This window comes from Phoenix dactylifera, chromosome 3 (assembly GCF_051530095.1).
Source record: "Phoenix dactylifera cultivar Ajwa chromosome 3, Ajwa_hap1_PhDact_Kaust_v1.1, whole genome shotgun sequence".
NCBI classification, from domain to species: domain Eukaryota; kingdom Viridiplantae; phylum Streptophyta; class Magnoliopsida; order Arecales; family Arecaceae; genus Phoenix; species Phoenix dactylifera.
Window position 1 is genome coordinate 49,672,606 of NC_143192.1, and position 22,353 is coordinate 49,694,958.

Consider the following 22,353-nt stretch of genomic DNA (forward strand, 5'->3'; position numbering starts at 1 on the left):
AGCCTAATGTATCATCTTTGTCTCCACCCTTCACTACAGGAAAAATGATCTTTTTTGGTGTTTTTTACATCCTTTACGGACGCTTAAGAGCGTCGGTAAAGATCTGTCCGACGTTACGCAAAGCGTCGCCGAAGCATCGGCGATAATTGAGTGGAAAAAGTTTTTTTCGACGCTTTTGAAAAGTATCGTAAAAGGTTGGATTTTAGCGATATTTTGTAGCGACGCTTAAAAGCGTCGCTAAAAGCATCAAAGCCGGTGTTAGCCTTCAATTTTTTTAAAAAAATTATTTTCTTCACTAGGTGGACTTGGGGACCGCATGTAGGTCGGGACTCGAATTCCCCAGGCTTAGATCCAGATCATGGTCGCTGCGCCGGAATTTCAAAATCGAAAGAAGAGTGCAGAAATGGAAAATCAGAAAGAAAGAAAAAAAAGGAGGAGGTGATGCCGAACCTAGTGCTGGAGAACTCGTAGAGGGGAGGAGATCTGAACACCATCTTCCCTCCTCCTTTTCCTCCTCCTCTTCACCTGGAGTCAAGTTTCCCAAAATAGAAAGAAAAACAAATAAACAAGGAGAGGGGAGGAGATCTGAACACCAGCATGAGGAAAATAGGATTTGAAAATAGAAAGAAAAATAAATAAACAAGTCCCCACTCGCCTCAGTACATGAAGCCCCAGGCCATGGCCAGCCCCTTCCCGGCCACCGCCTGCCCTTGGTGGCGCGACGCCGGCGCTCCGGCCCCTGCAGTGGCGAGGGAGCAGTTGTCCCTCCTCCCGCTCTCCTCGTCCATACATATCCGCTTGCTCCTATCATGCCTACAACAAAAATAAAGAAAATAGAACTTCTAGAGAGAGAGAAAGAGGAGTTTGTACTCCCAAAATACCCACATGGGGGCTGAGTGGAAAGATATGCTCACCTGAGCTTCGGAGGAGGGGGGGAGTGGAGATGGAATGGAGGAGAGAGAGTGTTCGGAGGACAGAGGTCTTGCTGAGGATTTGGGTGTTCTTTGGGGAGTCCTTCTGGGCTTCCAAACCCGCCATGAAACACTTTCCTTCTCTCCCTACTTCTTCTTCTTCAGAAGCGAGGTTGGTGGCGAGACACTCTGGCTTGGATTCACGGTTCAAATCCAAGAGACGGAGGAGGTGGTGGATTGATATTGGCGCCGGAGGGAGGAGAAGAGGAGATCAGTGGCTTGGATTCGTGTCTCAGATCCAAGAGACGGGGGAGGCGGTGGATTGATATCGGCACCGGAGGGAGGAGGGACCTACGACACTTCAAAAGCGTCATCGATTCTAAAGCTCTACCGACGCTTTCTAGAAGCGTCGGCAAAATTTGGCGCTGAACCAAAATTTTCCGACTCTTTCCCCTAGCGTCGGAAAAAAAGCGCTTTTCCTGTAGTGCTTGTCTCTTATGGTAATAATTTATGACAATTCTCATTCCATAGAACTTTGACTTTTTGAATCTTAGATATGAGAGGTAGGACCGATGGGTTTGATCTCAAATGACAAAAGAGAGGTGGATGGCATGTGCTTTACATACCAGTTTGACAACAAAGTTGCACAAGTCGTACATATATTGGAGGCTTTTTGTTATACTTCAGCCTATTTAGCCTTGTCGTGTATAACTTCTATTGAAAAAAAATGCTTATGGCATATATTCAAGAGATGAAATTGTTTTGATGAGTTTATATTAAGTTTCTTACACCAGCTTGTTTCACGTTGTTATCATTAGAAGAAATGTATTCAAAATTATAAAATTCATTCTATTGTATTTCTATATCAATGATACAAATGAAGGTGGCTTTGATGAATTTCTTGATTCATACTTCATAAAAATGAGTTAATTACATCTCTTGTCAAGTATCTATCAAGTCAAGGATTAGAGTCTTGCTATAGAGGAAGAGAAAAGCACAAGGAGGAAATAGTTAATGTAGTGTTTTTTTATTTTATTTTGTTATGCATAAATTGCATGATTCTTCATTTACATGTATAGTTGCTGGGTGCTTAGTTTCTTTCTCTCAAATGCATGCTAGGGACCTAAAGGGGAGGAGAAATGTAATTACATATACTAAAATGAATATATTGTTTCTAGAGGCTGCATGAGTATTTTGCAAAAAAAAAAAAAAAAAAAAAAAAAAGCTCATGAGGCTGTTGTCATTGCGATGGTACAGTAAGAGATTGTTTCTGTATTTTAAATCCATAACCTCAAAATCATCATAGGGAAACTTCGCTGCACCAATGCTTATTCTCTAACATAAATATTTTGTTATCAAATATATATTTCAAACCCAAGTAATTGAAACTCCGTACGCCCATAGAGAACAGTCTTGATATCTAAGGAAATTCTTCCATGCGAAGAAAGTTGTTATTTTTTTGAACATAATACCATTCATAACTTTTCTATAGTTGTTTTATATAAGAGAAAGTATTTGCAGTCACCATACTTATGGATCATTTCTTTTTGGAAAAAATGCAGCAAAGTCCAGTCACTTTCATTCAGATAATTATAGACCATTTCAAATTTAGAGCTGTAATGATTACAAACTTCATGCATCAGTATACGAGTACATGTTCGAAAAGAACAACAAATTAAATAAGAAAATGAAGAGCTCTGGCTCACAAAAGGTGCATAACTGAACTTGTTGAAGGATGCATGTAGGGGTTTTATGATCTAACGCCAAACACGTCGCGTGAAGGAGCCAAATCCAAAGGAAGCGCCCCGATAAAGTAACACAAACAAACACACCACCGGAAAGATGGTAAGCTCACACACGAGCGGGACAATATCCTTTGTCTCTGCCTTCCTTCCGCCATATATATTTAGGTAGATGTTACATGTGAACGCCACTAACAGAGCCACCAATGCGAGAGAGAAGGACACATTAGCAAAAAAGTACTTCGTAGGTATCGAGCGGCGGAATTCTTGAACTCTGTAAGGTGAGGTTAAGAGAGACAAAAATAATACCAAAGCTGTAGCGGCACAGGACAATCCAATCACATATGCATGTGAGAAAACTTTGAAAGCAGTCTTATGGAGGAAAACTGGGTTATTATTAGCATCCTTATCGCCTGGTATGGAGAAACTAGAAGCAAAGACCACAGCCGCTACAAGGCTTGAGTATGTTTTCCCCATCTCCATCAGTTGTTCTTTGCCATTCTGAACCATAATCTTGTGTTCCTCGTTGAAAAGTTCTTGAGCTGTTAGCTCATCTTGGTTTCGGCTATAATCTAAATCTTTACGGACCAACCTTTTCACCCTCTGCACCCAGTATGAAAGTAATCAGAGTAAATATACAAGCAACTTTATGTACATCGTGCAAATGCCTCTGCACCCAATATGAAAGTAATCAAAGTAGATATACAAGCAACTTTGTATACATTGTGTACATGCACACATAAATATATTTTTTAAACAGATGTAAGATTATTTCAACGAACTAATCTATAATTTGAAACTTTGTGTGCAGCTTGTCCTATATTTTTTTTTAGCAAAATGGAAGGAGAGACCACCGTATGTTTTACTACAAATGAAATGAGTACAAAAGGGAGGAACATGATGAAAATAATTAAAAAGAAAAGAGAAGGAAAAAAAAAGGAGAAGAAAGCATGAAAATGATGGTGAAAACTAGCTAGCCCAAAAAACAACACTCAGCATAAATAAATCAGCATTAGGGTTGATCATGGGCCGAGTCTCGGGCCTAAACTATATTCATTTTTAGTCGGGCTTCAGGCTAGGATTGACATTTTCTGTGCCCAAACCCGGCCAATGATCAGTTCTACTCAACTTGCATGGTTGACCTACATCTTATGAAAGATTTTCTAAGACAATTATTTTCTCAAATATTGTTATTCAACATTAACGTGGTGATCTGTGGAGGCTTCTAATTCAAGAAACACCCTAATGATATTGGATGAAAAACGATGAATTAAAATTGGTAGGTTAATTGCTTCTCTTATCTCAAGCTATTAATTTTGGTAGTAACGTAAAATAAATAAGAAAGTCAAATTGCTGAATCAAAAAACTATATATATATTGATTGAATATTGGCTATCAATGTTTACTTTTCAAAAAGAAACTTAAGCAGGGCCAGTTATTAATAGGTTGGAGACATTTCCTCGCAATACACTTCAAAATTATGGACTACGGCATGCACAAACACACACATGTGCATGATTGAATCTATTTTACAAAACATTCCTTTATTAAACTTTTCGAAAAAATTCAAATAGAAGAAAGATTAAATTAAATAGAAACAAAGCCCATTTGGAAACATTGAGCAATAACGTAAGAAATGATTTGAATACTCCAATCAAGCTTGAAGAACATATTATAAAGTATAATAGTCAATTTATAGCAACTACATGGTCAACAGTTTAAATAACCAAAAATAGTCATGCATGAGATATTCGTAGATGTGGATAAATGCATGACTATTTTAAATCTTTTTGTAATTACTGAGAACATATTTGAGATTTTGCTAATGCCTCTGGTACCATAATAGTTAATCAATTGAATTGTATGCTACTTTTTCATTTACGAAGCTTAATGGTAGTAGAAAAAATGAATAAAAACTTTTAGCAATCTTACCTCAAACCATTGGAGCTCGTATTGCATTTGTGTGGCAGGAAAATTTTCTTGGACAGTTTTGACAGCAGCGTAATGCAAGATGGTGTTTTGTGTTGTTTTTTCAATTTCAGACAACAACCAAGACGGTAAGACTGGATTCTTCCCTGTGGCCATTGACTCTATAATCTCAACAATCTTTTCCTGACCATGCAAAATTGCCACTTGAAGGACATTCCTCCCCTCTGTGTCATGCAATGATGCAGATGCTGGACATACTGTTAAAATTTGCTTTACAAACTCATGAAGGCCAAGTGCTGCACCAAGAATTAAAGGTGATTCATTCCATCGAAGTTTCTTATTAGTGCCAACTTCAGGAAGTTTTTCGTTTCCTTGTTTTCTTTGATTTTCATTACTTTTTGAAGTTTCGTTTCGACCCGACGAAATAGTTGGAGGTTTGCTGATCATGTCAGGCGGAGTTGGTAGGTATTCGCTCGGGGCTGTTGATGGTTTTCTTCCCTTGTCAATAAAATCCCAATAATCAAGATCTTTAGCCAAATAAGCAATAAGTTCCATAGCTTGTTTATGATTTTTCTTCTGAAGTTCAAGGTCTTGAATTCTGGTGGACACTATCCAATAACAACAGAGGTCAAAATTAATAATTTAATTTTTTTGCGTAAATAATGAAATTACCTAAAAAAATAGATAAGTGTTGATTTTTAATAAACATAAAGTGCTAACACAGTGAGTTTATACAAAAAAATTGAGATTAAAATTGAGAATTTACCATTTATGTGTGAAGTTAATCTATATTCAAGTTATGATCAAGTATATAAAACAAGCTCATAATGAAGCAAGGTTTACCAGAAAAGAGTATGACTTGTATGCTAAAACTCACATTGCTTTAAAATGTTGAAAACAAGTATCCGAGCCCATCTAACTGCAAAAACATATATGGTTCATTAAAATCAACCGAATACAGCATATTATAGATTTACCTCTAACCACAAAACTCATAAAAAGAGCCAATACCTGGAATGCAAGCCAATTCCAACATGTCAAAAAAAGAGGCATAATTAGGTGGAAGTTTTCTCCGAGATGTCCTCACAAGCTGTAGGCATTCATTATCCTGTATAGCTCCAACATGCCTCATGTTTTATCGTTTAAAAGATAATAAACAAATATGAATATAAAGATGATCATATATTGGATTAAAAAGAAAAAATGTGAGTAAATTTTAGTGAGAGAAGTAAAAATCCCCAGTGAATGTCTCATAATATTTAGGAAATATTTCTTTTGCTGATGCTTGAAATGAAAACAATGATACTGTATTTTTCATAGTGAAAAATTTCATATATAGATGTTGTTCATAGACACAAGTACACATGTTTGTGTGTGATTCCAGTACGGGGATGGCCGAGGAAATGGGGGCACGATGACCGAAAAGGTCGATTGTTTTGATTTATGATGGAGCACAATTTCTTAATTATTTGTATCTACATGTCTTTCCAAGTGCACTAACGGGTGGCCCACGGCATTCCCTTCGTAAGAAAATCTAAAAGCGCTTGACATGAATGGTTTCATCTGCAATTTTTTTCCTTTTTATTTTCCCCTACATGCCTTCTAGAAGTTGCATTAAGAAGTCAAACAATTTTTCTCCTAAAGATCATTTGCATTCTTCTCGCCCATATCTAGCTGTCTTGTAGGTGGGCGCATGAGTGCGCATACATATACATATATGCATACATATATACATACATACATACACATACACACACATGTATAGTGAAAATTCTAGTACTCAATTTTTTGTATTATTAGTTTTTTTATTATCATCCCAATAGCATTCGTCCAATGTCCACAACTGCAAGAATATAATCCGATAGGTATCCAACATCAGGCTCGAAAAGAGGGAAGAAAGATTGATTAGGTCATATATGTCCAAATTTTCTTAGATTTATATGACAAAACGTTAAATGATTATTTATTAGCTTGTGTTTATTTAAGATCTCCTATTTAAACCAGGCACTTGAAACAATAGAATTCCATTCCAAACATCACAAGGATGGGTCCATTAACGTATTGTTGGGAAACTCCTAATGATGAACGAAAATCCCTGCTCTCCATGTTCTGGGAAAATGGAAGATCTTATTTTAAAAGAAAATTGGACAGGGGTCACAGCATCCACATATCCAGATTATCCACACAAGGTTGCCACTTGAGCTCATCCTAGTTATGAATTTATAATCTCACCTTCCCGTCCCTTACAAGGCCAGGGTCCCTTATAAGGTAACTATCTAAGACTTATTAATTTTCACATAAAACCATGAATGCACTTCTTCTAAGAAATATAGTTGTCCATTTTTATAGTCCCCCATGGCCTCATACGTGAAGGTTGATACAAGAGCTAGTACTGGATCTTTACCTTGTATCGTGGATCGGAGGTTTCACGCACTGATGACTCCTCTACAGGTTTTTTATGTCCCTCTTCCAAAGGAATCCCTGAAATGTAGAATAGAAGAAAATGGGACTAAGTTATATACTATAAACTATGACATGTTTCATGAATCCCACCATGGTTAGGATCTACAATAAGTAATGGCTTATGACATGATGTACAAAACAAAACAAGTAAATCTATAGGTAAATGAATCAATTTTATTTGTATAAATTCTTTACCTAGTGCCATTTCTTATAAATCTTTTACCTAATACCATTTCTTAATTTATCATATCTTATGGTTTTTGGGTGATGGCGCTCAGTCTTCCTGAGGCTTACAGTACAGCACCCAAGTACCAGGGAATATTGGAGGAGAGGGGACGTTGAGGATTTGTGGAACAATTGGAACATTTGGAGCAGTTGTGCTATGCTTGCTCAAAGAGATAAGCCAAGGATGATAGGGTTTGTTTTCTCAAAAAGAGAGAAAGTGATAATAGGTTCTGAAATTAGATATTGTTGATATTGAATGTTCACATCGAGGTTCTTTTTTAGGTAATCGATGGCAAAGGAGAATATGATAGCACAATTAATTTTCAATATCCCATTAAAATCAGAGACTTCTATTTTCTCTCCAAACCACCACAAATAGGAAAAAGAGAGAGTAGAGTGCTAACAGTCATAGATGAGGGATTCAATAGGCCCAAGGTGAGATTGGCTTGGAAATGCCTCCGGAATGGTCACCATTAGCTGTAAAGGCGTGACAGCCTTTGAATTCCGACGAGTCATCAGGTCTCCATACTCTTTTGCTATCTCCAATGCCAGCTCTACAAAACATGTACAGGAACAAGCAATGAGTGGTGCCGAATCTCTAATAAAAAGTATTGTGCTTCTTAGAAAACATAGATTATATTAACATAGAAAGGTGCATGGTACCGGGTGCCTTGCCGACGACGGCACAATGCAACATGGTGGCGCCGTCCTCCCTGTTTGCACGCGCGTTGCTGCCGTGCCTCACCAGGTCCCAGAAGATTCGCCTCCGTCCGAACAGCGCGGCCTTGTGCAGCGGGATCTCCAGCTGCTTGTTGGAGGCCCCGAGCAGGTCGCGGTTCTTTTTGACCAATGCCTCCACCACGCTCTCATCTCCCATCTCCGCCGCCACATGGAGGGCTGTGTCGTCATTAAAATTCTTGTCCATTAGTTTCTCCGGTGGCATGTTCGCCAACAGCTTGATCGCGAGCTTGCTCTTCCCGCAGGCGATCACCACGCTGAGCAACGGGTCCTCCGATAGGTTCACAGGTCCCTCAACATGCTTCAGGAGCTCCCGCAAGTTGTCATGCCGTATAGCATCGTTCACAACGTCGTACGTTGGGAGGATATCCTTCTTCAGAAGTTTGGAAAGGGTGTCCCCTGCATCCCCTTCAGAGGAAACAGGCCCGCCTGGACCGCCCCCTGCAGGGAAAGCAGGTGGCATGCCTCCAGCTCGACTGCCCATGATGGTGGAGGCTAGGTTTCAAAGGGAGGGTGGCAAAAGCTCTTGCTTCTGGATTGCATGAAATAGAGCATTATATGGACATGACAAAAGGTGATTTGGATTGGATGCCTTCCTTCCTTCTGCTAATTTGCTTGCAGTTGGAGGATTAATGCAAGGTGCATGGGCATGCTGTCGGATTCTGTGAGGGCCAGCCGTTACTTTCGTAAAAGTCTCTTCAGCAACAAGTAGTGCTGCTATGCCACACGAAGCCAAGCCGTTCTTAACTTATGGGAGTGGTTTAAATTAGCTAGTTGGTTTGTTTCTAAGAGACCTAGGTATTCAATTTAACAATTAAAGGAATTAGTTCTTTCTTCCCAACTCAGCTGCGATTTTCTCTACCGGCGAAAACCTATTTTATTTTCTTGTAGTACAAATCTGATCGGGTGAAATGGTAAAATGACAGTAGCTAGCTCCTCCCAGCTTCCGAACAAAAAATACTGGTAGACCGGTCCACCTTACTCTTAGTCTGTTGTCGTAAGCTGAGATCTACCTGCTCTACAAATTAGTCATCTTTCTGCTGAAAGATATGACCTTAGGGAGCTGGCCAAATGTGGTGCCTGCAGGTCCTAAATGCAAAGCTTAAGTTCATTGCTGACCATGCCTTAACCACACTTTTTTTTTTCTTTTACCAACAATTGAGCTGCAAGATTCAAGCATGCTTCTTAACACCAAAAATGATGAAAGAAGGATATTATTTCAAAGCTGCAGCCACAGTAAATCTGCATGTATTTACAAAGCAATCAGTTCGCGCCCCAATCGGGACATGGTCAGAACATGCATTCACAAAAGCTTCATGAAATTTAGGACAGTGGGAAATTCTCTTCCCATTCTGCATAAATCAAGAATCTATCAAGCTTAATTTACTAGAGAGGGTTTCTCCCATGGATTACTCCCCGTGAATTTTCTTCTCTTAAGATCAAGGTTAATTAATTAGATGTAATCTCTAATAATGTCAGCAAAGTCTGGAGAATCCTTGGAAGACTGCTTCTTCCCCTTGCAATCCTCCACACTGGGAGCAATACGGAAATCCACCTTCTTACCCATGGACACCGCATCGCGATTCTCACTTCAGTCACTCCAAGAAAGCTCTTCGAAGTAATCTACATGATGGTCCCCACAAATTACGCACCATTTACAGAACTCCATATTCGTTTCTTGAAGAGCTCTGAATGATATCACAATTAGATTCCGTAACAAGGACAATTAGATTCCATAATAAGGCCCCTAACAGGTTGCCTCTTAGCCGGCAAAGTCAAGGCCCCTGATGTTACTTCCATGTAATGAGCATCGTCACCAACACAGACACCAACGGCCTCCCGTAAAAGCAAAGAGCATCAGAACAAAAAGAAAAAGAAAAAAGACGCTAAGTACAAAACATGATGGAAGGGACCCGCAACAGAGTCCGCAAATTCTTCATCCTTTTCTTTCTTAAGAGAGGAAGGAAGGAATAGCCACTGTAGCCAGATCTAAATATTTGGACACGCACCATCCAAGACTTCAATCCTTTTTCAGTTACTCTTTCAGTTCCCATTTTGGATTTCTGTGTTTCTTTTCATGATTTTTTTTTTTTGAGGAACGATGGAGGAAGTGAAATTCTTCCCCCACTTTTATTAATCAAAGTAGTATGCATGGGAAAGAGAGAAATCTGTAAATAAAGAGTGCAATAAAAATTGGAGAGGAATAATGTAAGAGCCCGTAATTGATTGGGTTGGGCCGGCTTGGTTCGGCTTGGGAACATGCTGGACCGGCCACTTGGGCCGCCCAATGTGCGCTAGCACATGCGACGGGAAGAAGGACTCCCGATGGTAGTCATCTTCCTCCTTGAGTCTGTCGTGGAAGAGGAGTCCTAAGGCTCGCCGGACTCCAGTGAAAGCCCTAGGACTCCGTCTATCCCCACTTCCCTCAAGCCCTTGCTCATAGATTCCAAACAATCCTTGCCGGATTTTCTTTGTTTTTCAAGTTCTAAGTCAGGATCCTTCTTCCTTGATTTGTTGTTGGAGAGCCACCGAAGCACCTTGCCAGACCGAGGTAAAGCTCCTCCTTTTCATTCTCTTTCTTCTCTACTATTTCCAGCCTTGTTCGCCGTGATTGGAGTTGGTGCATCATTAGAAAATCGTCGAAACAGGGGTGCCCTATTTCGGTCTCGCCCTTTGCCCTCTCCATCCCACCGCCTCTTCCTCTCTCACCCTTCCCCCTCTCTCTCTCTCCCCCTCTCTGTCTCCTCCTTCTCAACGCCGCTGCCCCCTGTTCCTTTGTTTTTTTTTTCCTTTGTTTTGGGAGGATGCTCGTGGCTGCCCACGGTGGCAGCCACCATGCCAACCATGGGTCACCATGTCAGCCACAGGTCCCCACGTCGGCCACCACCCATGGCCGGCGACCCCTCCGTAGGTCGTGCCGAACCATGGAGCGGCCGGGCTGGGCCGTGGGGTGGCCGGGCTTCCACAGCTGCTGGACCGTGGCGTCCCAACCGCGGGACCGGGGAGCTGTGGGGCGAGCCGCTTCAGCTCTCTTCTGCCGAGACCGGCCGCGACGTCCCAGCCGCAGCGAAGCCCCCATGGCAGTGGAGCCGTGGGGCGGCGATGTCCGCCTACGGTGGTGGCGGGCGAGCTGCCTCGGCTCCCTTCCGCCATGCCCCCTCCCGCGGCCGCCGGTGGCGCCGGAAGCCGCGCGAGAGGAGAAGAAAGAAGAAGGGGGGAGAGGAAGGAAGGAGAAGAAGAGAAGAAAAATGAAAAGAGAAAGAAAAGGAAAAAAAAGAAGAAAAGGAAAAAAAGGAGAAAAAATAAAAAAAAAAGAAAAGAACAAATAAATAAACAAATATATAAATAAATATGTATATAAATGAATGAATGAATGAATGAATGAATAAATAAGATAATAAATAAATATATTTCAATGAATAAAATAATAAATAAATAAATAAATGCATAAATAAATATATATACGAATGAACATATAAATAGATAAATAAAAAAAATAATGAGTGAGTGGCAAATAATCTGATCTTTATGATAGTAAATTTGTCACCATTGAATAGTTAAGTAAAGTGATAATCTATTAAAGAGATAAATGGTCATTAGAAGGATGAAAAATTAATTTATACTAATAATTATAATATTTTATATATTTATTGTTATATTATACTATAAATATAATATTATATTACATTATATCATAATACATTAATATGTTATGTTAAATAATTTAATAGTATATTATATTATGAGAAATTAATTTATAATAATAATTATAATATTTTATATTTTTATTATTGTATTATACTATAAATATAATATTATAATATTTTATATCATAATACATTAATATGTTATGTTAAATAATTTAATATTATGTTATATTATAAAAAATTAATTTACTCTAATAATTATATTATTATTATGCTATGTTATACAATGTTATATTACTATATTATAATAATATTAGTTTACATTACAGTAATATTATACTATATCGTATATTATGTATTAATATATATTATGTTTTATTATGCTCTGTTGTATAATACTATGCAATGTCCTTTATAGTAATTTTATCATACAAAAGTACTTTCTCAGTTTGTTTACCAAACACATGTTAAAGTACCACAACACTTTAGAAATGTAGTTACCAAACAGTAAACAGCAAACAGCTTTTTATAAAAGCTCTACTTCCAACAGCTCTACTACCAACAGCTCCCCCAAACAGGGCTTGATTCTTGTTTTATGAGTTGATTGGTTTGATTGCCAGAGCGGACCGACCTACATCATCGGACGCTGCTACCTAGTCGACCCAGTCCGTCTAAAAAAATCATTAGTTGAGAGAGTTGTTGGATATTCCTAGATTACTACGTGATGGTGGACCCCTTTAGTGGATCAGTAGAGGATTCTAGATTGTCGGATACCTTGGGTAATATTTAATGTTAACTTGATTATGTAGGAGAACAATCTTTTGGATAAGATGACATTGAGCAGGATTTTGCGCACCTCGGTTCGCAGATTACGGTGTGGGCAGGTGATCAATCTGTCTGGGTTGTCAGCAAAGAAGTAAGAATCCTTGTACACCGGTCTACATGGTATAGATATTTTTGTACTTATATATGTATAATATGCTAATGATTCAAATATATAAAAAGCAATAGTAGTTTATGATGGTTTTTGTACCAAATCATATTTTGATCATGTATGATTGTAATTGATAGTATGATGGATGCATATATGAGCATAACTTATACTTACATAATTGGACTAATGGATGTGGTGCTTTAGACTAACCATGTTATATTGATTGCCCTATCACGGGTAAAAAACGTGACTGTGGTTAGTTTAACGCCCAAAAAAAATGTTTAAAAAGAAATTGATGTGTGGATATGAACTTGATTAAATAAACAAAGACTTCGGGTTCGTCTCGTTATCATTGGTTGCCCCGTCATAGGTTAAAAATATAAAACAACTATTTGCCCCATCATTGGTTAGAAATGTGAAACTATTGTTTGCCCCGTTATAGGCTAGAAATATGAAAATATTGTTTGCCCCATCACAGGCTAGAAATGTGATATTACTGGTTGCCTCATCATAGACTGAAAATGTAATACTATTTGTTATCCTGTCACAAGCTGAAATGTGATACTATTGGTTGCCCCGTCACGGGCTAAAAATGTGACTGAAATTTAGCCCAAAGTTAAAAAAATAATTTATCTGGGTCAAGTTAAAAAGAAATGGAATGAAAAGCATTGAAAATACTATTAAAAAGTTAAGAGATATTGTATGCTATATCATTCTTAGGGGGCTGGATTTCTATTGATCTTTGATGTATATATTTATACTAATTATTCAAGTATTATTGAAAGTCGGTTTGTGATTTCATGTTGTGTGCAACAATTTCTTATGGTTTTCAAACTTATGGTATTATTGTGTTGGTGTGAATGTGTAGAGATTCTTACTGGGTTGTAAAGCTCACAACCCCTTTTTCTTTCTCTTTTCAGTATTTCAGGTTGCATAGTACATAGATATAGTTGAGATCATAGGCTGAGGGAATGATTAGATAGAGCATCACTGATACTAGTTGGATTATCAAATTTTATAATTAGACCAACTTTATCATTTGGTATGAATTATGATTATTGTTGATTACGGATATTGAGGTTGTAATATATTTTTAGGCCTTGCATATTCTTTAAGGCTCTGCTCTAGGAAGTGTGCGGCCGCCGGCCGTGTTGCATGCCAGATATAAATTTTGGGTTCGGAGCGTGACAAACAATGAGAACAAATTAGCTTGGTAGTCATCAATTAGTCCTGGAGCAAAGTCTGAAGTTTCATATTGCTCTCAATCACCTTGCCAGTGCATAAATTTTCCTAAATGTGGAAAGTGCAAATAATTCATTTTCGGAAAATATTGCATTATTCATTTTCTAATTAGGCATTAAGTAAGAATTTTCTCTGCCAAAAAATACTACGAGAACAAATATATATAATTTTTTTTAAAGAAAACGATAAAGGAAGGGAGAGCCACTTGCACCCTAATTAGCCACATGAACATTGGGATAACCCCCAACTTATATACATTATAAAGTGCAAGTTGTCAATTCCATCTAAAAGTTTTGATCATTTTGCTTACTAGAAAAAAAATTGTTCAATGTACTTGGAAAGAGTTAAAAAAATAAAAATTCTAAGGTTTGCTACTGTCACAGTTTAGGGCCTCGTTCAAAAAGACTAACTAAAAAATATTATTTGAGTTTCTTGGCCTTGTGCAAGTACCTAAGATCTACCCAATGCATAACCAATCTGCATTAAATATACACCCGCATGAATCCTCACATGCTCTTTCCATTTAAATCCCAGCACCCTCACTAGGCCAATGATCTAAATCTATTCAAAACTAATAACAAGTATCACGATCGGTTCATGATCAACCCTCATAAACCGATGCTGCAGTATCTCCTATTCCATATAGGTCATTGGTCTGATCCGTTCTGATAACATTTATCACAACTAAGATTTTATCCAAAAAGGCTATCTAAAGATATTAAACGAAATTTTTGGTCCTATCTAAATATTTAAGATCTACCTAGTGCATAATTGATGTGGGATTAAAAAATATATTCGCACGAATCTCCATAGTTATGAAATGATTCAACGATCTCATCGATGCATCGTCCCAGCACAATGACGACCATCAATGTTCTCGTAAAATCTTGTAGTGGACTCGCACATTGTAACACCGTATCAAGTTGCACATGTGAAATTGCCGAAGAAATGGTCGATTTCAAGTCCTCCAATAGAGAATTGTGGTCCAATGGAAAGAGCAAAACATTCTTGCACAGAGGTTGGCATCCATACATGCCCTTTTCTTGTTTATGAATCAATTGTAGTGGCTCTCCCTTCCCTTTAAGTTCTCTACACCCTTTGTTTTGGTTTTGGTTCAAATGGTTGCAAGTGAGAAGAAAGAAGTGGTTGTGGAGAAGGAGAAGAGCGAGGACATAATCACTGCCGTTTATAAACTCCACCTCCATCGCAAGGAATGATATCACGCAGTTGCGAAGACAATCATAAGAACCCATGGTGAGTTTAGATGACTGAACTTAACATCTGTACCTTCCTTTGTCCTGGCTATCTCAATGATCAGCTTAATTTGAGTCGTTTGGATGTAATACTGTAAATAGTTCTTAAAGGTGTAACGGGCACGCTAACCTTGTAATTTTATTTAACAGGAGTTCGTAAGGCGGATATCGAAGTGGACAGGAAAGATTTCGGTGAAGGGCGTGTTCAACCCTGGGAATATTCACAAACGAATAGAAAAGAAGACCAGGAAGAAACTTGTGCTGATATCACCCAAGCCAAGGAGGAGGATGAGCCAATGTTTACACTCATCCCAGGAGGCCGTGAAAAGGACAGTCAAAAACGTTCACATTCACTGTAAGAACTGTGAATACGACCTTCAGATGAAATTGCTAAAACTCAAAGGTGTGGATCTTTTTAAAAATCACCATCTTATAATGATCTCCTAAATGATTTCTAGTTCTTGTGGTTGATAAAACAGGTGTTCACACTGTTAAAATGAATTGAGATGCGCAGACTTGCACTGGGGTTGGCACCTAGAGGAAAAGAAGTTAGATTGAATACATTCGCAAGAAGACACGCAAGCATGGAGTAGTTGTACCTCAAGAGATCGATTAGAAGGTCGAAAAGGAAGAGGGAAAAAAAGAAAGTTGAATTGAAGGATGGAAAGAAAGAGTAGAAATGGTTAAGCAGAAAGAGGAAGTGAAGAGTAAGGATATAGTTGTCCCTTCATCCACTGCACACATAAACTTGAGTGGTTTAGTGCTGAAAACCCAAATGCTTGTTATGTGATCTAGATGTGAGGTAAATTGGAAAGGATTATTGCTATTTCGCTACGATATTCTCATACTTATTTGGACAAACAGATAGTCTAGTGGTCAGCATCTATAAAAATGTGGATATGCACATGTTTGAGAAATGTTGCGATGTCCCTTCTACAGAAAGATAAATATCGCTATCAGAAAAGTAGATTGATATTAAGTTTAAACAGAACATGTCACATTATTAAAGAAAAAAACTAAGGAGAATATTTAGTGTATGTAAAGAATTAAGCAATTATATCAGAAATCAAACCAAATAGAGGACTACGACTATGACTATAGGTTGAATTAAGCAATTATATCAAAAATCAAACCGAATAGAGGACTACAACTATGACTATAGTTTGGGAAGCAACTAACTCATTTGATGGAGGATTCCCACAGCATAAACAACTTTAAGCTTTATGAGTACATTTGTTATGGCATGCATTTTCTCCTGATGACCATTGCACAATCACTGGAATTATATGAGATGCTTTGGCCACGCGAACAGCAGTTTGATGAGGACGCCGGGATTTGTTAAGTTAGGACAAGTGAAGGCAAGGCAAAAATCATGAAACTACTAATGAGAAGAAACCTGAAGCTACTTTTCTATATAACCGACCATATGCGATGAGGTTCTTTAAACGTTTGTTTTTTGTTAGGCAGCATCATCAAGACATGTAGAATAATTGTATCTCACCAAAAGGTGAGATGCTTGATGAACGAAAGAAACATAGTATTGCTTCACAAATTTTGATTCCACTATCGACTGCATTCAATTTTAGGAAGTTGCTTTCGGCATGGATATTATACCCCTCCTTTGAATCCCTAAATTTTTCAAAAGATAGCAAGAAATTAAAACAAGACCATGTCCTGTCCAACAATTGGATCTCCACATATTGAAACCCCTATGCGAGAGCCACTGCTGCAACAGACTGGAAATATCCAAAGAGAAAAAAAGTAGAATAATCAATAAAAATTGTCATAAGTGGATAATCTTTTCTCACTTCATCAGAATCAGAATTCATATAGGCTTGTCAAGCTTGTTTAGGATGAACCCTTCAGCAAATAAAACTTTATTGAGCGGAATACTGTTCAACCATGAAACGTAGTTAATCAATACTGAATTGAATAAACTAAATTGCATCGCTTACGAGCCAATATTTCCCCAGTACACTAGCTAGGCAGTAAAGCTTCATGGTGTCCATTTTGTCCAGCTTAATGCCTCCTTATGTACTTCAAAATATTTATACCATGAAACGACAATGGATAAAGAAAATGGAGTCCAAAGCCCACAGAACACATAGCTGAAGTCATATGCTTAATTAGTCACTCCCCAATCCCCATAGTAGGAGATCACAACAGAAGGCAAGAGACATGATAAATATAGATTATGGCATTATCATAATATTGCTTCCTTTTCATAGGGAGTGCATGGTTAGTACTCAAAAGACCTTATCCCACATAGGTTATATTGCCTTTAACTCAAGGAGATCAAAATAGCTAGTTTAGGAAATACCGTTGGATCTGGCAAACTACGAATTTATGCAGCAAACACATGCATCTTCAATGGTGTCTTTCACTGAAATTTTTGAATTTAATCATACCAAAGTTAATTTAAATTTACAGTAACATAGAACTAACTAGATTTGCTTGAAACTTTGGTCTAGATCATTTCCATGCGAACTGATTCTACTAAATCTCGTCTCTTTATATCCAGATATTTGTAAGTTTTATTTTTGGAGAAACATGTGTAGCCAGTGGAATGAGTTAAAAGCTGTACCGCTTCAAAGTATAAAGATCCATTTGTCTATTGAGCAACTAACAAGATGAAGTGGATGTAGCGAAAAACCTGGTGGAAGATAAATTCCTTTCTATGAGAGATGGAGGATATATTTCTTAAGATAACTGATCTCCCATTAATGTTTTGTTGAGAATGTTCAAATGCCAAGCATTTAATTGTCCCAAGTTATTTTCGTTTCCGTATTCATCTACTTATCGAAAGTGTTTGAAGGGAATCAAACTTATTCCATCATGTGATTATTTTTTAAACAACTGGTGCAAAGCATCAGATATCTTCCCAACTCAGGAGTCCTCACAATGAATATACATTTTGCTTCACAATTCATCAACTGCTATTCATCTGGAAAGTAATTAGTTTATGTGATTATTATCATATCGATGCATAAATGTGGTGGCAATCATTTATTTAATTAATTAAAACTCTTAAACAACTTGCTTGGGTTTTAATTTTATATGACGCCAAACAATGATAATATTTTCTATGTGGTCATTTGAAGAGAAAAACTGCTCTTAGTTACTTCTATGACTTGTATTTATGTCTATGTATCTATATTCATATCTGTATCTATCGGTCTTACAACGCGGAGACAAGCATAGATTGTGTTCATGAGTGTGTGGGGACGACTTCAGGACTTCGACAAGTTATTTTTCCTAGAGAATCAAAAATAATTTAAGACCAATGGAATCAGTGATAGAGGTGTAATAATCTATCATGCCAGTAATCAATTGATGTTAATTACCCCTTCTTCAAAAATAGCTAAGTCAGCATTCTGTGAAGATTATCATGTTCTACCAGCAATATTTACAGTCCCTCCAGTGAGGAAGTATTCAGTATGAGATTGTGATAAGACCAAATCTTAATAGATATGAACAACTTCCCTTATGCTATAAATAAACAGTCAAGTAGAATAGAAATTCAGATTGATCCAACACAGACTACTGAATGTGGAAAAGGCACAACCAGACTGAGCAACAACGATAGTTCAAATGTTCACAAACCATATCACGAATAGCATGAGCTAAAATACCTGAAATATTGTGAAGAAAAAACTTTCTAGACTACAAATGACAAGTTTTTCAATTCAAAACATAAGAAATCAAGTACAAGCCCACATGGATCCATATTAACAGCTTGGTAATGGTTATTTTTTTGTTATTATTGTTGTACAATCAGACATTTGCTCATCTGGCTCAAGTTATCCATATTGAAATTTAAAGATGCCACAATACGGTAAGGTGTTTATTGACATATCAGGACTTTTTTTGACATTCGCATTTATTCAAACTTCATTTGAATTCGCTTTATGGATTTCATCAAATAGCTTTGGGATCAACCTGAATCAAAGCTTAAAAGTGATTATGAAGAGACATAGTTTGCAACTTGGAAAATCTCAAACTCTTAATAAATATTTTCTAAATTCTATACCAATTAGCTGATAGAGTTCGATGACGAATTACTTTTGATGCAGTTCAACTAATTGGAAACAATTGTGAAGAATATGCATTTTGTGGCCGGTGAAGAATAAGCTTAGAGGACTCTTACAAAGCATGGATTGTTTTGTTCCCCCAAGGTAGTACTTGTAAACATAAACAGCCCTGCTGCTTCCATGAATGTGCAACTATTCAAAACCTTAGCATTATGTCATTTTGATGATAAAAGGAAAGAAAAAGAGAAAAGAAGATGGAAATGTTCAGAAAGTGATGATTTTAAGCATTCAAAGACCTTCTTCATGAAACCCTAGTATATGAACTAAATCTAAAGCAAACGATATGAAGATTTAGCTCAAAGCAATCATAAAAACCGCGTTAATTGTAGAAGAGGCAGCACCAGAAGGAAGAAAACAACCAATGTAACCAAGTGCAAATCATGCGATTCGACATGCTCAGTTAGTGACTGTTACTACCAAATTTGCTGATTATCACTTACCATTTGGTGTTGCAAATGACGTGACATGATGAACCCATTTCTAATATAAACTCCTGCTAGTCTACTAGTGAAGATGACCGAAATAAGCTAAACAATGAAAACATCGCATAAATATAGGAGCCAGCATTTACTTTTTCTTGACATTGTTGCCTTCAATGCACAACCCAAAGGAATCTTTGAATGTGCTTGCTCCAAGATTTCATGGAGACCAACATTTTAGATTTCAGATGCAAAGATAGAGAGCGAGAGGGGTGAAGATTCCCCAGGAGCTTGTTCCGAGAAAGTAAGAGCTCTTTCTATCGAAGGCATGCACACGCGAGATTAAATTAAGACCTCCGTTTCAATTCCCAGAGAAGAAACCCTAGCCCATCATGTCCTACTTGTTTTTATTCTTTTGGTCTTACTGAAGCATCTCTACAATGTTACTAAAATTCAACCTCCCACATCCCTGTTGCTTCGTTTCTCCATTCCTTATATTGCATTGCTCTATTCTTTTTAGTAATAGAAGCCCATGCGTAGCACTTCACCCTCCAAACAATCCCGGAGAAACCCACATCAAACTCCAAATAGATAAGTAGACATGAAGTTTACCACAAAAATAATATGTAGACACGAAAGTTGAAGTGGGAATTCTAGTGGTGGATATATTTGGATGGTGATGATAATGGAAGGAGAGGAGGAGAAATGATGGACATATAAGGGTGATGATGATAGTAATAAACAAATGTCAAGGCCTGCGGCCTCAAACCCATTGCTTATGAAGAGAGAGTTTCTATAAACAATAGCAGCAACAGCAAACCGAGCAAAATGAAACATAGAAGCAGTCGAAACAGAAAGCCCAAGAGACCAAAATATCAGAACAAACAAAAAGCTAATTGTACATGGATATCGTCAAATTTGCATGCTAACCTTTGCAGCAGCCAATGGTCCATCCGATGTCTGATGTCATCTCCCTTGTCCTCAAATCTCCAATAGATCATTTCTTGATTCACAGTTACACCACCATCAGTAAGGGGTCCGGCCGGCCGCACCTCCGGCCCACCCGTGCCCGTCCACCGGCAACTGGCAATTGGCCATGTTGAACGGCAAATTGAAGAAGGGCAGCCCGGAGGACGGGTCAGGGAACGGGTTCCCCCCTCCGCCGCCGCCGTCGCCGCTCCCGCCGTCACCGCCTGACCCCTGGGACGCAGGTGGTTGCATCTGCGGTGGCGGCTCCTCCTCCTCGAGCGGGAGCCGCTCGTACGCGATGTTGGTGAACGAGGCGGCGATGACGATCACCGGGCCTGCAGCGAAGAGGGCACCGACGACGTTCCCGCCGACCACCTGCCCCTGGCCTCCGGCGAGGAAGATGGTGAGGCTGGTGGCCCCCGGCGGAGCGGGGGGTGGGAGGAACGAGCCGGAGAGGGAGAGAATCTCGAAGCGGCCGTGGAGGGTGACGACGGCACCGGGGGCGGAGGGCTGGCGGAGGCTGACGTTGGTGACGGTACCGCTGCCGCTGAGGACGCAGATGCCCCGCTGGCGACGGCGGGCGTACGTGGCGACGCAGTCGAAGACGTCGCAGCCGCCGCCGACCTCGAGGATGTGGGCCCTGAGGGCATTAGCGCTCTCCCTGGTGATGATCACAGGTGGCTTGGGCTTGTTCTTGGAACCTGGGGGGCGGCCCCGGGGGCGCCGACCAACCACGTCTCCTGGCCCGGAGCACGCAGCGACGAGCTCGAGGCCCTGCGGAGCCGACGACGACCCGTCGCGGTCCGCGGCGCCGGCGAATTGGCCGTTGCGGTCGCCGTCGTTGTTGTTGTGGTCGTCATCAGAGTCGGGGTCGTGGCGCTGCTGGAGGTGGAGGTCGGGGTGGCGGTGGAGCTGGTGGATGAATCTGGAGGCGGTGCCTAGATCCAGGCCAGCCATGGCCTCATCCAAGAAAAACAATAATATGAGAAAAAAATAATAGGAGAGCTGTTTTTAATTATAAAAAAAGGGGAAAAGTGTGGGAAATCATATTTAAAATAGAGCTTTTTTTATGTTTTTTAAGATTTAAAAAGAACGAGGTGAGAAGGGAAAAAAAAGAAAACAACTAGGGGAGAGGAAGAGAGAGAACAGGATGAGCCCCAGTGGAAGGGAGTAGAAAAAGAACAAGGATCGAGTGCGGAGAAAGGGAGGATGGAGGGACAGAGAGAAAGAGCGAGGTGCGAGGTTCCCCAGGAGTTGATGAAATGGATAAAATAATATATAGAGGGAGAGAGAGAGAGAGAGAGGAAGGGGAGGAGAGGGAGCAGAGGCACGTGCGTGTGCGTGTGCGTGTGCGTGTGCGTGGGATGGAAGAGAAAGGGGGTCATGATATGCGTATAATGTTGATGGTGACATCTTCTAGGGTTTATTACATCTCCTAAACTAGGGTTAGAAGTGTCTTAACTAGGGTTTAAGGCGGTTGACCTAGGGTTAGATTAAGAGTGGGAGCAAGCAGATGGAGGGTACTGCGGCGGATGGGACCCACTCCTCTCTTTCTCTTTCTTTCTCTCCCCTTATTCTGAAAGGAGGAGCTCAGCTTGTCGGCTCCAGCTAGGGTTCACTTTGCCAGTTTTTATCGGATTGAGATGTATACTGCAAACGCTAGCATAAAAAATCCCATGAAGACTGTTGATTTGTAGTTCGTATCTCAAGAGATAATATCGTAGAAGACCAAATCCAAATGACTTCGAGGTTTTCCATTAGTCGGTTCATGGGTAGAATTTTTTAAACGA

At 39.3% G+C, this 22,353-nt stretch overlaps 2 protein-coding genes across 2 annotated transcripts; both read right to left on the bottom strand.

Annotated features, from left to right (window-relative positions):
- Positions 1-2,487: 2,487 nt before the first annotated feature.
- LOC103711819 (uncharacterized) lies at positions 2,488-8,563 on the bottom strand. The gene is made up of 7 exons (XM_026806478.4): positions 7,934-8,563; positions 7,675-7,824; positions 6,987-7,063; positions 5,594-5,690; positions 5,460-5,501; positions 4,586-5,190; positions 2,488-3,256 (listed from the first exon to the last, which is right to left on the bottom strand). Exons 1-7 carry the CDS (start codon positions 8,490-8,492, stop codon positions 2,669-2,671), a joined length of 2,118 nt encoding a protein of 705 aa, XP_026662279.4. The 5' UTR covers positions 8,493-8,563; the 3' UTR covers positions 2,488-2,668.
- A 5,683-nt stretch (positions 8,564-14,246) lies between these two features.
- On the bottom strand, positions 14,247-21,853 carry LOC103711793 (AT-hook motif nuclear-localized protein 23-like). The gene has a single exon (XM_089929753.1). The coding sequence runs from the start codon at positions 21,518-21,520 to the stop codon at positions 20,621-20,623; it is 900 nt and encodes a 299-aa protein (XP_089785879.1). The 5' UTR covers positions 21,521-21,853; the 3' UTR covers positions 14,247-20,620.
- Positions 21,854-22,353: the final 500 nt, after the last annotated feature.

What these genes read in the sequence shown, in the direction of transcription:
- LOC103711819 (XM_026806478.4), bottom strand. Translation starts at nt 8,492, where the DNA reads ATGGGCAGTCGAGCTGGAGGCATGCCACCTGCTTTCCCTGCAGGGGGC. An exon ending in CGTCGTCGGCAAGGCACCCG is followed by an intron (nt 7,825 to 7,933) that starts GTACCATGCACC and finishes CATGTTTTGTAG; the next exon opens with AGCTGGCATTGGAGATAGCA. An exon ending in GGAATTGGCTTGCATTCCAG is followed by an intron (nt 5,502 to 5,593) that starts GTATTGGCTCTT and finishes ATGTTTTTGCAG; the next exon opens with TTAGATGGGCTCGGATACTT.
- LOC103711793 (XM_089929753.1), bottom strand. Translation starts at nt 21,520, where the DNA reads ATGGCTGGCCTGGATCTAGGCACCGCCTCCAGATTCATCCACCAGCTC.